Source organism: Quercus lobata, chromosome 2 (assembly GCF_001633185.2).
Source record: "Quercus lobata isolate SW786 chromosome 2, ValleyOak3.0 Primary Assembly, whole genome shotgun sequence".
NCBI lineage: Eukaryota > Viridiplantae > Streptophyta > Magnoliopsida > Fagales > Fagaceae > Quercus > Quercus lobata.
In genome coordinates this window covers 67,400,308-67,413,392 of record NC_044905.1, presented here as the reverse complement: position 1 = coordinate 67,413,392, position 13,085 = coordinate 67,400,308, and the positions used below count along the sequence as shown (strand labels likewise).

At 36.3% G+C, this 13,085-nt stretch overlaps 2 protein-coding genes across 4 annotated transcripts; one reads left to right on the top strand and one right to left on the bottom strand.

Moving 5' to 3' along the window:
* Window positions 1–2,481: 2,481 nt before the first annotated feature.
* LOC115976280 (transcription initiation factor TFIID subunit 8-like) lies at window positions 2,482–4,815 on the top strand. The gene is made up of 2 exons (XM_031097470.1): window positions 2,482–2,809; window positions 3,204–4,815. Exon 2 carries the CDS (start codon window positions 3,361–3,363, stop codon window positions 4,522–4,524), a length of 1,164 nt encoding a protein of 387 aa, XP_030953330.1. The 5' UTR covers window positions 2,482–2,809; window positions 3,204–3,360; the 3' UTR covers window positions 4,525–4,815.
* A 1,135-nt stretch (window positions 4,816–5,950) lies between these two features.
* LOC115976279 (protein LONGIFOLIA 2-like) lies at window positions 5,951–11,757 on the bottom strand. 3 transcript variants are annotated; one of them, XM_031097469.1, is made up of 6 exons: window positions 11,366–11,757; window positions 10,630–10,799; window positions 9,861–9,913; window positions 7,801–9,783; window positions 7,575–7,722; window positions 5,951–7,334 (listed from the first exon to the last, which is right to left on the bottom strand). In XM_031097469.1, exons 2-6 carry the CDS (start codon window positions 10,781–10,783, stop codon window positions 6,505–6,507), a joined length of 3,168 nt encoding a protein of 1,055 aa, XP_030953329.1. In that variant the 5' UTR covers window positions 10,784–10,799; window positions 11,366–11,757; the 3' UTR covers window positions 5,951–6,504. The 3 variants fall into 3 exon arrangements, with proteins under 3 accessions (XP_030953329.1, XP_030953328.1, XP_030953327.1); XM_031097468.1 differs by having other exon boundaries at window positions 6,140–7,334; window positions 10,630–10,920; XM_031097467.1 differs by having other exon boundaries at window positions 6,140–7,334; window positions 10,630–11,757.
* Window positions 11,758–13,085: the final 1,328 nt, after the last annotated feature.

Here is a 13,085-nt window from a genome sequence, read left to right as displayed (position 1 = left end):
TTAGAGGGAAATGACTAAAATTGGTGAGTGAAGTAATAAAAACTGGAAAGCTGAGGAGAAAAAGAAAAGTTTGAAGAAGTAAAGACTTACAAGAACTAATATATATGTCAATCCCTGAAACCTTTAGGAAGATTTTCGGAGATTTCTTAAGGAAAATATGTGGGAGGCTTAGTAACTTAAAGAGCTCTGTGAGTTTGAGTGCTTGGAATCTCTGGAAAGTTTGAAGACTTATGAAATGGGGGGGAAGGTGATTTCCCTTGGTGCTTTATATAGAGGGCAAAATTAAGTGGGAGTTATCCCGCTCAAAACCCAAAGAGAAATATCAGCCATTAGATTAGCGCCTCACTGTTGGATGTGGGGAACAAAATGCCGCTTGGAACAATTAATGACGCCTCACGGGCTCCGAAGCGTCAATAGCAATCATAGGGTGCGCAAAACGGCACTCCGATGTATGCAAATCAAAGGGCAAAATAATATTAACGCATGAAAAATCAAAACCCCACTTTTCTCCTCGGATAAGAGGAAAAAATCGAAGTTTTGAGAAACTATTGTAGGGTTAAGGGCCCAAATTGTATATTGGGCCTTAGGCCTTGGCCGAGAGCATAGTAATCTGAGAACAAATTAATGGTGTTGGATAGGTCAAGTTTAGAATCTAATGAGTGAGATACGAATTGGAGGGTAGTCTGAGGAGGAATAACTCCTCGAATATGCTAAGTACAGCTCAAATTAATGTCCCAATAGTCAGGGGGATCTTCCAGAAAGCTCTAATAATAGGGACGTGCATCATGAACACACAAGAAGGATGGGAACTCAAAAATATCTAAGGGAAAACTACTACTACCACATTGAATGCCCTGTAGCTAACCTTCTAGCCGCATTTATGTGGAGAAGACCCTTGAACAGTGTTGCTTTGGCTACCACAGCTCACAAAAAGCTAGAAAGGATGTTTGATGGGACAAGCACTCAAGTAGTGGCTCAAATGATCGACAAGTGTAGGATCAAGATCGTCCAAAGGTAACTATATAATATAAGAAGTCCTTCATGGATAGTGATCCAAAAATTAAGAGAGAAGAACACTGTAGCCATCAAAATTGCACTTGCAACATGTTTAATTGATTTATATGAAAAATTACCTCATCGGACAGTGAATTCATTCAACTCCATGTTCGTTGTTCTTGCTTGATCATCTTCTAAATCCATACTAGCCGTTGTCAAATTCATTAGGGTCTAACTCTTTGACTCACTCTCTACAAATTTATTGTACTGGACTCACTGGGCCAATATCCCTTCCACTTTGGGCTTGGGCAGCACAACGTGTCCCTACATGAATTATTGAGTATAAAAATTGAAAAACTCAAATCCAATTAGATTCTAAATTGGATTTCAATTATAGTCCAATTTGCATCATGTGCATATGCACAGAATTACACACTAGTAAAATAATAAAGACCAAAGAACTAGTTGTTTTCATTTGCATTTTTGCTTTAGTACGACAATATTGGTAAGTATTATGAGAGTCTTTGTCCTAACTCCGCATAACTTCTTAATCTATGCTAGTCCTCTTTCTTTTGGTAAAATAAAAAATGTATAGGAAAAGATGACAACCCGTACACGCCTAGAGTGACTCGGAGGAAAATGGACACTAACACATTCATGCTAGTCCTCCTTCATCGTAAATAAATACTAGCCTCATTACACGCGCTTCGCACGTGCAATGAGGCTCTTTTTTTTTTTTTTTTTGTTAGTGATCTTATTTTGTAGAGTTTTTTTTTTTTTATTATATATATATAATATTTATTTTGAAAATCTAATTTATAAGTGGATAAAGCAATTTAAAAATTAACAGGAGAGTGATCTTATTTTTTAGGTAATGTTTTAGTGGGAGTTAAAATTACATTTTTACCGGATTGTCCTTTAATTTTTTCTTTACTTAAACATAGGGGAGTAGGGGTTTTTTTGAATAAAAAAAAAAAGAGGAATCCAAATAGGGAAATCCCTTTAAATAATAGTATAGAGAAGAGATGAGGCTAGTTTTTTTTTTTTTTTAGTGATCTTATTTTGTAGAGTTTTTTTTTTTATTATATATATATATATAATATTTATTTTGAAAATCTAATTTATAAGTAGATAAAGCAATTTAAAAATTAACAGGAGAGTGGTCCTATTTTTTAAATAGGAATTAAAGTTGCATTTTTACCGAATTGTCATTTAGTTTTATCCCTACTTAAACATAAGAGTGTAAAAACTTTTTTAAACAACAAAATGAGAAATCCAAACAAAAAAAACCCTTAAATAATAGTATAGATAAATAATAATACAGAAATAATCAAAATTTGATCCAAAATTTTGATTCAAATAATTTGCACATCTAATGGGGTACAGCTGTCAAGCATAGACAGCAATTGTCAGTTTCCTTTACCTCACCCAATGTGTTCCTATCGTTTTCTTTCTTCTATTTCCCTTCTATAAATACCACCTCCTTCCCTTTTTTACTCTCCCTCAGACTCACCGATCTCTCTCTTTCTCTCTCTCTCTCTGTGTCCGTTTCCCTTTCGATCCAGAGAGGGTTTTACTGGGGTTCTAACTTCCAACCCCAGACGATTCTTCGGACAAAAACGCCAAACCCTAGATTTCAGATTCAAACCCCTAAAATCTTGCTCTTTCTCTTTCCATTATTCAATTCGAAGCTCCTTGTTTTTGTTTTTGTTTATTTTCTTCATTTTCCAAGCTTCGTGTTCTGAGCTCAACACTTCTTACTTTGGTTCACTTGCTCACTGTACTGTAGATCCAAAACCCTAGAAAATGACTGGTAAGCCCTTCGGAGCTCAATTTTCTATTATTTATGACAATAATTCTGCTCCTCTATTTTCAAATTGCCAATCTCTAGGGTTTTCTCGCTATGCTCTTCTTTCATTCCAGTAGAAATTAAGCTTTACTTTGAGTTTGTTTTTCGTTAGAGAAAAGGTTTTCAGAGTAAAATTGTAAATTCATGTTTGTGGAGTAATGGATGATTTGGGAAAAAGTCGTACCAGTGCACAAAGTTTGTATATATGTGTGTTTGTGTGTGTACACAGCCAAAATTTGTGGAGCAATTTGGAAAACCTTAAAAATAACACTAAATTAGACTCACTTCTGAATGATTTTTTTTTTTTTTTTTTGAGAAAAATTTATGATTCAGAATTTTGATTTCTGGTGTTTTCCAGCATTTTTCCAGCTACAGTTCTAAGAGAAGGGTGATGGATGAAACTATGATTTGTGGGTGAATGTTAGTAATCCAAGTTTTGGGGAATTTGTTTTTGAGGAATGGTACATTTGGTTATATGTATGTGACATCGAATGAAGTGATATGAGGTGTTGAATATGAGCGATGGAGGTCGGGAGAGTGAAAGAGGGCCTGAAAAACCAGCTCCCCAGAGGAAACCTGGTGGCGAAGAATTTGCCCGAGCATTTGTGAAGGTTGCGGTGGCACAAATATGTGAGAGTGAAGGGTTTCAGAGTTTTCAGCAGTCTGCTCTTGAAACATTATCTGACGTTACAGTTCGGTATATTTGTGACATTGGGAAGACTGCACATGTATATGCTAATCAAGCAGGTAGAACAGAGTCCAACGTTTTTGATATTATTCAAGGGTTGGAAGATTTGGGTTTGCCACAGGGGTTTTTGGGTGCTTCGGATATTGAGCATTGCCTTGCAAGTTCAGGCACGGTTAGGGAACTTGCCCAATATGTTGGCGAATCAGAGCAGATCCCATTTGCCTATTCTCTTCCACAGTTTCCAGTTATTAAAGATCGGAAGCTGACTCCAAGTTTTTTGCAAATTGGGGAAGAGCCACCCGGTGAGCATATACCTGCTTGGTTGCCTGCATTTCCTGATCCTGGTACTTATGCTCAGTCGTCTACTCCAAATGACAGAACAACAGAACTTAAAATGGCTAAAATTGAACAGGAAAACCAGCACAGAAAGCCAGAAAGGTCTTTGTTGAACTTAAATCAATGGTTGGCCAGTAATGAGTTGGAAGGACCCTCCTCTGTTGATGCTGGAGATGCTGCTAAAGCAAAACAAGCAGCAGCTAAAGCAAAACAAGCAGCTGAAAGTAACCCATTTCTTGCCGCACCTCTACAATATGGAGAGAAGGAGGTTTCTCCCGTTCTTCTTCCAGCGAAGACTAAGCTTTCAAATGATACGACTACAGGAAATCCTATTGTGAAATACCATGGCATGGACAACCATGTCTCAGTGTTAGAGGCATTTGCTCCAAATATTGAAGCAATGAAGAGCGGATTACGTGATTCTGAGGAGGGACACAAAAAGGTTCTTTTGAACACCAGGCCAACTGTGCAATTTAAGCTTGGTTCTGGAAAGAAATACTTAGGTTCAATGCTAGATTCAAGCCCACAGAACAAGAGTTTTGAGGTAACTGAATCCTGGTTTGGGAGGTTAAATGAAAAGGATGACAAGAAGAGGAGGGCTGAGCAAATTCTGAAAGAATCTATGGGAAATTTACAGGAACTGGATCATTTGTAAATTAAGTTTGATTAGTATTTGTACACTTGTTTAGGAGACTGGCAGCAGAGGATGGTTCCAGGGTAGTCATAGTCAAGGGCATAATGTTTTCTGCATGGGGCATTATAGATTGGATATTACAAACTGCCTGAGGAAAATGTTTCCACTTTAACAAGTTTTTGAGGTATGTGTATGTCAGTTGAGATGGTAGACCCAGTGAATGATTCTTTCTAATTGAAATTCTTTTTCTTCTCTTATTATGATCTTATACTGAATGGCACATGGTTTTCTCCGGTGCTGACCTTGGTTGAATGTTGCTATGAATATTTATATTGTCCCTGATAAAATCAACTGCAATACAATGTCATGTTAATGGTAGTTGTTATTAAGAAATATCAGAATAATTGAATGACAGATATACTTTCATTCTTTTAAATGAGATTAATGTTGGAGAACAGGTATCTTCATTTGCTCAGTTTGTATTGAATTCCGTTTCTTGATTAGCAGGAAAATATTATATGTGCTTGATGTGACATCTTATTTCAGAATAAATTCCGTTCTGTTAAGGTTTATGAATTAGAGATCTTGTTGCCTGGACAATGTGCATGAGTTATTTGTTCTCAAAACTAACAAATTCGTCCTGCTAAGAAATATTCTACAAACATTGTACAGTACAGTAAAGCTGCATCAATTATTGGAAACTTTTTCATTTACTGCCTTGCCTTCTGATTAGTATTACATTGGTATTCTGAAAGCCTGAAATCCATAGCCTCCCTGACTTGTCACAATGCAGCATTTTAGCTGTATATACAAGATTGGAAAATTTTACTCTTTCAGCAGCTCCATTAACATTCCCTGTTACCTAGATAGGGAGGCATTACATGCCTGGGAATGTGTAAGAGAGAAATAAACAGTACATAATAGGTGTAAGAGTTGTTCTCTCATTGTTTGTTAGGCTATGTTAGCCTTTAAGCACTCTAAATGACTTATGGCTTTAATATAGTGGACTAGAGAACACTTTGTGCTCAAAGGCAGTGGATGCTAGAAACAGAAATAATTATATCAGTCAATATTAGATTTGATGAATTTAGACAAACTAGTTTTGGGTATAGTGCCTGTTTGGCGTTGCTATAGGCAATAGAGCTCTTACTATAGAGCTTTAGTAATATAGAGCTTTAATTGAAAAGGACTTTGGTTTTTTGAGTGTGTGACAAAAAACAGTGAATATTGCTTTAAACTTTTATATATATAAAGAATGAACAGTGAATTGTAAAGCTTTTTCCTAAAAGCTCCAAATTTCAACTATAGCCTTAAAGGTATTTTCAGCTTCAAGAACCCTATTAAAGTTCTTTAGAAAATTGCAATTTCAGTCTTACACACTGAAGCTCCCCAGTTCGATCCTGGGCAGCAACAACTTATCAATTTTAATACTTATCAAAAAAAAGAAAATTGCAATTTCTTCTAGAAGAGCCTTAAGTCTCTTAAACGTATGGCAAGCAAAATTACAATTGCTTTGGAGAATGGACTTGTATGCATTCCACAGATACTAGAATTTATCAATATAAGGAGCCTTCTTGTGGAATTATGCTACGAATTGAGGAAGGCTTTGTCTTTAACTTCATCATCTATGTTATTTGACTCAATTTAACTTTAGAGAAAGTAGCAGTACATGTCAACTTGTGTGTTTAGAAATGATTGTATTTTTTCACTATAAGAAATGGAAGAGTTCAGGTCCAGCCACTCTGAATGCAAAGCATATCTTGAAACCCAAACTTGAAAGGAAATATAATTATATATACATTGTCTATAATCTACAAGTAAGTTATAAGCCTCTAATGGAGATTTACATGCTAGTAAAGAGCTTTTCTGACTCAAGAATTACTGTAGTTTTAAGCAGAGTGAAATACCCACCCAACTGGAAACAAAAATGTGTGTGTGTGTGTGTGTGTGAGAGAGAGAGAGAGAGAGAGATAAGACTGAATCCCTTCTAGAACTATGTTATCAAATCCCATACTTGGAAAACAGCTTCCTGCAATGCCCACCAGGCCTGCCCTGCAGAGCAGCTACCTCACTGTTTAAAACTTCTGTTATTAAGTCTTTAAAAATCAACCGCTCAACATCTAACACTACCCCAGAAATTTCACAATGGCAATCTATCCAATCCATTGATCGATGCCTTAAATCTTCCAATATGATGCTCCTCAAACTGTCATCCTCCTCATCTAGGCTTCTGTTCAAGTTGTTATTCTTTAGCCGATCTACCTCTGAACACAATTCTTCCAGAAGCTGCTGCCCTCTTGGTTTTCTTCCTGCTAGCTTATTTGGCAAGAACCAATGCTGGTGAGGACCTTCCAATAATAATTTGCGAACTAGAATTTCATTAACAGCATCAAATGTGAGTTTTCTTTGAATTTTCTCAGTAGGTTCTGACTTAACAAGCCTTATATCATGCTGTGTATCATTTAGAAGCCCTGCACCTGCCTTTTTTTGCTCCAACGCAAGGAACACTTTATAATCAATGGGGTGGCTAGATGCTTGGAGCTGAATGGTCATCAAACCAAAGTCAAGATCTCTGAGGAGACCTGATGCTAACAATATTTCTGAGATGTACCTGTGGTCTGAATTTGTGCTCTCATGGAGGGGTGCAATGTAATTGGTGATGGGTTCCTCTTCAGTACAGTATATTTGTCGAAGATTCTGAACAAAATGCTGGATGTTTTCTAATTTTTTGTTATCAATGTCTGCACTGAAACTGGGTTTTGTGCACTTTGGTAATTGTGCTAGATCTTCTGGATTCCATTCCCCTTCATCAGGATTTAAAGCCTCATAATCTGTAGCAAAAAAATTTGAGAATTCAATTCATTAACAAGTCTAGCATTCTGTAATAAAGCTCACATATTTCATCTTTCATATTATATTTAGGAATGAACTGTGTTGAACTCCTAAAATGGTAGAACTTTTGTTTTGAATTTGGGCTAGTAGATTATGAAAGAGAAACATTAGTACAGAGATAAAGGAACCCATGTCATTTCACCACTAACTTTTAAGTGTCAAATGCACAAGAACTGCACCTTTAAAGGCATTTGATATCTTCTTCACAGGGGATGGCGACTCATCTCTGTAAAATGTAGCATCAAGAACAGAGATAGGACTCGGTTGTTCCATGGTAGCTATTGCAGGTTCTGCCATCAACCTGTCTTCCCTGAACCCTTCTAGACTCTGAAAAAGATAAAATAGAACATATTAAACCAGATAATTGAAATATTTGCATGGGTAAATAATAGCAAGTACACTTACACTTTGTTTCTGGCCATCCTGCTGGAAGAAGGTAGTGTTGATCTTATCAGATTGATTGGTGCTTGTAACTTCTGTCAGTTCTGTGTCCATGTGAGAGTTGAAGTTAATGCTGCTCTCAGATTTCAGAGAAATAGCATCAATTTCGTGACTTAAATCTCTGATGGCACTGCTGATCTCACTCAATTGCTCATTACATTGCTGCAAATTGGGAGACCTTGGTCGGACTTTTCTACCTGGGGAGTTTGGTCCTACTGGTTGTTTAGTATGTTGCCTATTGGTCTTGCTTGAATCAGATGATGGGACGGTGGGAGGTGGTGACTGCTTCTGCAATCCAAATTTCCTTTGTTGCAGTCTCGGGCTCACAGTTGCTGAGCATGTGTTGTTTTCTCCAATGATGTGCCGAGGCAGCTTTAAGGCTGATGCTGATTTTGAGGTTCTAACACTGATAGTCTTATCTGTAGCGCAATTCAGTCGACTGAAAGGGCCTTGTATATGATTGTTTCTTGAAACTAGATCTTTAGCTGATTGCATCGAAAACTTTCTCCCATCTGCACTGCCATGAGGCTTCCGGATCACTGACATATTTTCAGTTGGAATCATGCTGGACGCAGGATCACTTGTTCTTCTGATAAGGTTAACTGGTTTCATAATGACAGCTGGGGATTTATGACTCTTTGGTGAAGGAGACCCCTTGATTGTGGCAGAAATTGGGTCCTTATTTTGTAGCTTTCTTGGGCTTGCTAAATTTGAGCTTTGGTAAGAGCTGCTATTTTTGCTTGTTTGAGATGCAAAATTTGCAGCCCTTTCTCTTTTGGTATCTAATGCATCTTTAGTCTTCTGCATTCCTTCGAGTATCTGCTTGAGTGCTCTGAGATCCTTACCAGATTTTTTGAACTCAAGTTCAGACAACCTTTTCTCAATTTCACCATAAACGGAGGGGCAGTTTGGGGCTTTTATGGTAGTTTCTCCATACATGAAAGCTGGAAGTTCAGAACTTTGGCTGCCTTCTGGCTGCCTCCATGGAGCTGGTTCTATTGGAAACCTTGAACCTGAGGTGGGCCTCATAACTGAATCAGCATTTTTCAACCGGGGTGAGATGTGGTCCTGTGAATTCCTTGGGGACCTGGAAATTCGATTTTGCTTGGTTTCATCAGTTGCTTCTGAGAAGCGGTCATATTTATCAGCTTGGCAGCTACTCATAATTTCTAATGAATTCTCACTGGTTGATGTTGACTGTGGGGTAGATTCCAATCCCATCAACTTTGCCACAATGCTAGATGGTCGTTTTGAAATTTCTGGCTCTTGTTGATGGTTAAGCATATTGCCAGAGTTTCCATTCCTTCTCTGCAGATCCTTCAAAAGAAAATTTGATTTTGGTTCAGGTGCAGAACCCCTTATGGAGCCTTGTCTGCTGTCCAATGATAGCCTTGGGAGTTCTTTGAGCTTTATGGTAGACTTGTATGCATCTTGTGATATCCTTCCATCATAAGAGAGCCGAGGTGCATCGTTCGGTGATGAAAGCGTAAAACCATCTCTCTGTTCCTTGTAATTCCTAGGTGCTTCCCGGAGCTTAGCAAGAATGCGAAAGGAATCATTGAGACCAGTAGCTCTGGGCTTGACAGATTTGGGTGCCTGCAAGGGCCTTGGGGAGTCTATGTATATCAAGGTATTACCCGTTGCTTCCTCCTTACCACCAGTTTTTACAGACAATGCACGGGCTTCTCTGTATATGGAGTCTTTGACAATGTCTCGGAGATCAAGGGATGGCTGTCTTAACTGCAAAGAAACATTTGGCTGGTTCGTGGACTGAGTGGGGGTTTCAGGGAAAATTGTTTGGTTGAATGAAGATGTCTCAATCTGAGCTGTTTTGTTATGATCAAGAGATGAGAAGCTAGATGAACATGAGGAAGATGAAAAGGAGGATTTGGATGATTCTGTCGAGACCCTCTGTTTCTCTTTTACAAGCTTCTTCGGGATTTTTTCCTGCAATTGTAAGTGAAACTTGAATGCTTCTGCTAGAAACAAACAATTGTTGTAGTGATTAAGTTTTAGATTCTTACTGTAGTTGTTTGTGATGCATTGCTGAGCTCTGTTGCCTTCTTGTCATTTTGACCTGTAACAAATGAAATGTAAGATGCTGAAGAAATTGATATGATGGTCAATGCTATAACGTGCTGAGGCTTGCAAAACAAAACAAAGGGAAAGAGTGAAACTTACGAGGACCCAATTAATAAATTACAAATCAACTAATAAAAGGCATATTACTGAAAGCTACTAATATGTTATGATGCAGAGTTTAGCAAAAAAAAAATGTTATGATGCAGAATGCTTTCAAACAAAAAGAGCTGATCATTTCATAGCCAACTGAGACCTGGACATGAAAATGTGGGTAGCGAGGACAAAGCCCTGGTGATAAGGGAAAAAAAAAAAAAAAAAGAAGCTATGTTGAACAATAGCCTCTGATGTCAATTTGGAACACTAAAAAAATTTCAAACTGAATTGAAAATGTTTCCAGAGTGCTTTGGTATGTTGAATTGAAAACATTAAACATATATGTTTACACAAAATTGAATAACTCATGAATATTGATATGCGCCATCAAAGGGAAAGTGAATGAGAAACATCCCAGCAAATGATAATCATAATTTATATGTAATTACGACTTCTGAAAAAGGTCTCTCTAAAATTAACACAATATTAAGTCTCTACAGAATCAAATCTTAGGAGATAAACATACTGTTAACCCCACTTTGCTAATAAATACTATTACTTGGGATCCACGTTAGTGAAATAATTGAGATTGACTGAAATGATAGAAATACAGCATACCTGGAGGAAGTCTCTTGTGGTTGTCGCTGTTGATACGTCGGCCGGTAAGGAAATGATGGCGGTCAAAAAGCTGAAAAAATCCATTCATGCATCCAATCTGCTTCTGCAGATCTTGATTTTCATCTGTTAAGGTATGCAAAACCTTTGCAGGCATCTTCACCTCCTCTTTTCTACTCCACAAGCAAAAAGTTTACACTTGGTAAGCTTCCCTTATGATTCCATCCCCAAGAATCAATAAGAAATCAACAGGATTCCAGGTATATTGTGTTTCATAATCTCAGAGCATAGCCTCTGTGTCATATAATATTGACAAAAGTTTAGCAAAAACCATAATAAGAGAACTTCTAGCTTTCTAAGGTTAAAGTTTTTTGTTTTTTTTTTTTAATTACAGAAACATAAGGATCAGAAACACAGCACTAACGTGTTCTTTAAATGAAGTTCTAGCACTCTGCAGCAAAAATTCAATGGTTTTTTTTTTTTTTTTTGGAGTTATAGAGAATTTCTCGAACAATGGAAAAAGAAAAATAAATGGAGGAACAGGCTTAAAGAGAAGAAGAAAAACAAGGAAAGTACAGAACCCCAAAATATGTCCCTACACAAGAGCAATAAAATAAAGTAGCATTGGGGTTTTACAGAACAAGGCAGACAAAATCTTCTGCAAAACCAAAGGAACAAAAAAAAAAGGAAATGGGAAGGGGGCCAGGCCCGAGACCCAAAAGCTACAACTAGTCCCCACCTTCTAAGGATTAGAACCAATACAAATCTGCAGTGCAAGCAAGTTTCTGCAAATCCAAGAAGTATTAATGTTCTTTTTGGATAAAATTCCTCACACAGAGCAGAAGAGAATAGTTTCTTGTCTTTTTGGCCTAGACTAGACTATGCTTATATGCGTCTCTCTGTGTTGCTGCTGGTATTATATGAAGGGCTTTGGCAATTCTATAAAAATCATCAAAATTAAAGCTTGGATCATATTACGTAAGAAAGAGATGTGGGAAATGGAATGTGTGGGTCATGTCTTGGAGGTTGTGTGTAGCACAAGAAGTATTACTAAATTGAAGAGAGAAAGAGAGAGAGAGAGAGAGAGGTGTGTGAATTTGTAGGTGAGATCTGGGACTGATCATTTTCTCCCACTTCCCATGTGGACAAAAATAATGTGGGTGGTCTGGAACTTGGACCTTTCTCTCTATACATTACATTAGCATGTGGAGCCTGTCAGAGAGTTGAAGAAATATGAAAGTGGATATATGCACTGGAAAGCTGCACAATCTTAAAACCTCTTTTCCAACTATTCCTACCTCCCTTCATTTTTGTCTGAAGAGTTTTGTTTACTTACATAATTTTTCCTCTTTTAACTTTGTTTTTTTTCCCAATTATCAATTTCATCTTGATAATAACACATCATAATTTACAATCATCTTGATAATAACACATCATAATTTACAATTATCAATTTCATCTTGATAATAACACATCATATATATAGTGTGTGATTGAAACAATTATCAATTTCATCTTGATTAATCACTTACACTAATTTTTAAATTAGTACATTAATCATAGTAACACATCATAATTTACAAAATTATTAATAATAATACATCATTAAAAAAAATAATTATGGCTCCAATTTTTTTTTTGAGAACATAAGTTTTGCGGACAAAATTTTACAGTTGTTGAGGTGAAAAGTTATTAGTAGGATAAAAAAAAATATAAAAAATTTACTAAATTAATTGTTGTGAAAATTATTGTATCTGTAACATTGTTTTTTTGAATACCCTCCAAATAGATTGGCCTTTCTTCTGTACATGTTATGATCTGACCTTACAAACAAGATCATTTTTATCGTGCGAGGACTGTCTTCCCGCATATAAAAACGAATTTAAAATGGACTCCACATAGAGAGTCAGTATTCATTAAATAGACTCTTACATGTCGAGTCATTATGCATGGACCTCAATTCAGGTGCATGCATTTCAGTCATTAATGAGATTATCTTCGTATTCTTCATCATCAACCATTTATTTCTGTATTACTTTCTCTTCAGCTCTCTCTAGGGCATTTCTATTGGTAATAATTTGTTTTAGTATTTTAAATAAATCTAATAATTAATACAACAAATTTCACAGAGATTAATACCACATGTTATAATTAATGTTTGTTTGGAAACAACTTATTTAACTATTTGTTGACCACTGCACATTCTTGATGCGATGGTTACTTCACAAGTATAAATGCTTATAGGATGTGAGGTTTAAGTTTCTAAGAAAAAATTTCATACACATATACATTTAAATTAAATTAAAGTAGAATTTATATTTTGTATAAAAAAAAACTATTTGCTGAAGTGTATTAAAGTATACTTGTACTTTTAAAATGTGAAAAAAAAAATGTAATAAAATTAAATAAAATATTTATAAATTTGTCCATAAAAACTAAAAGCAAAAAAGGTTTCTTAT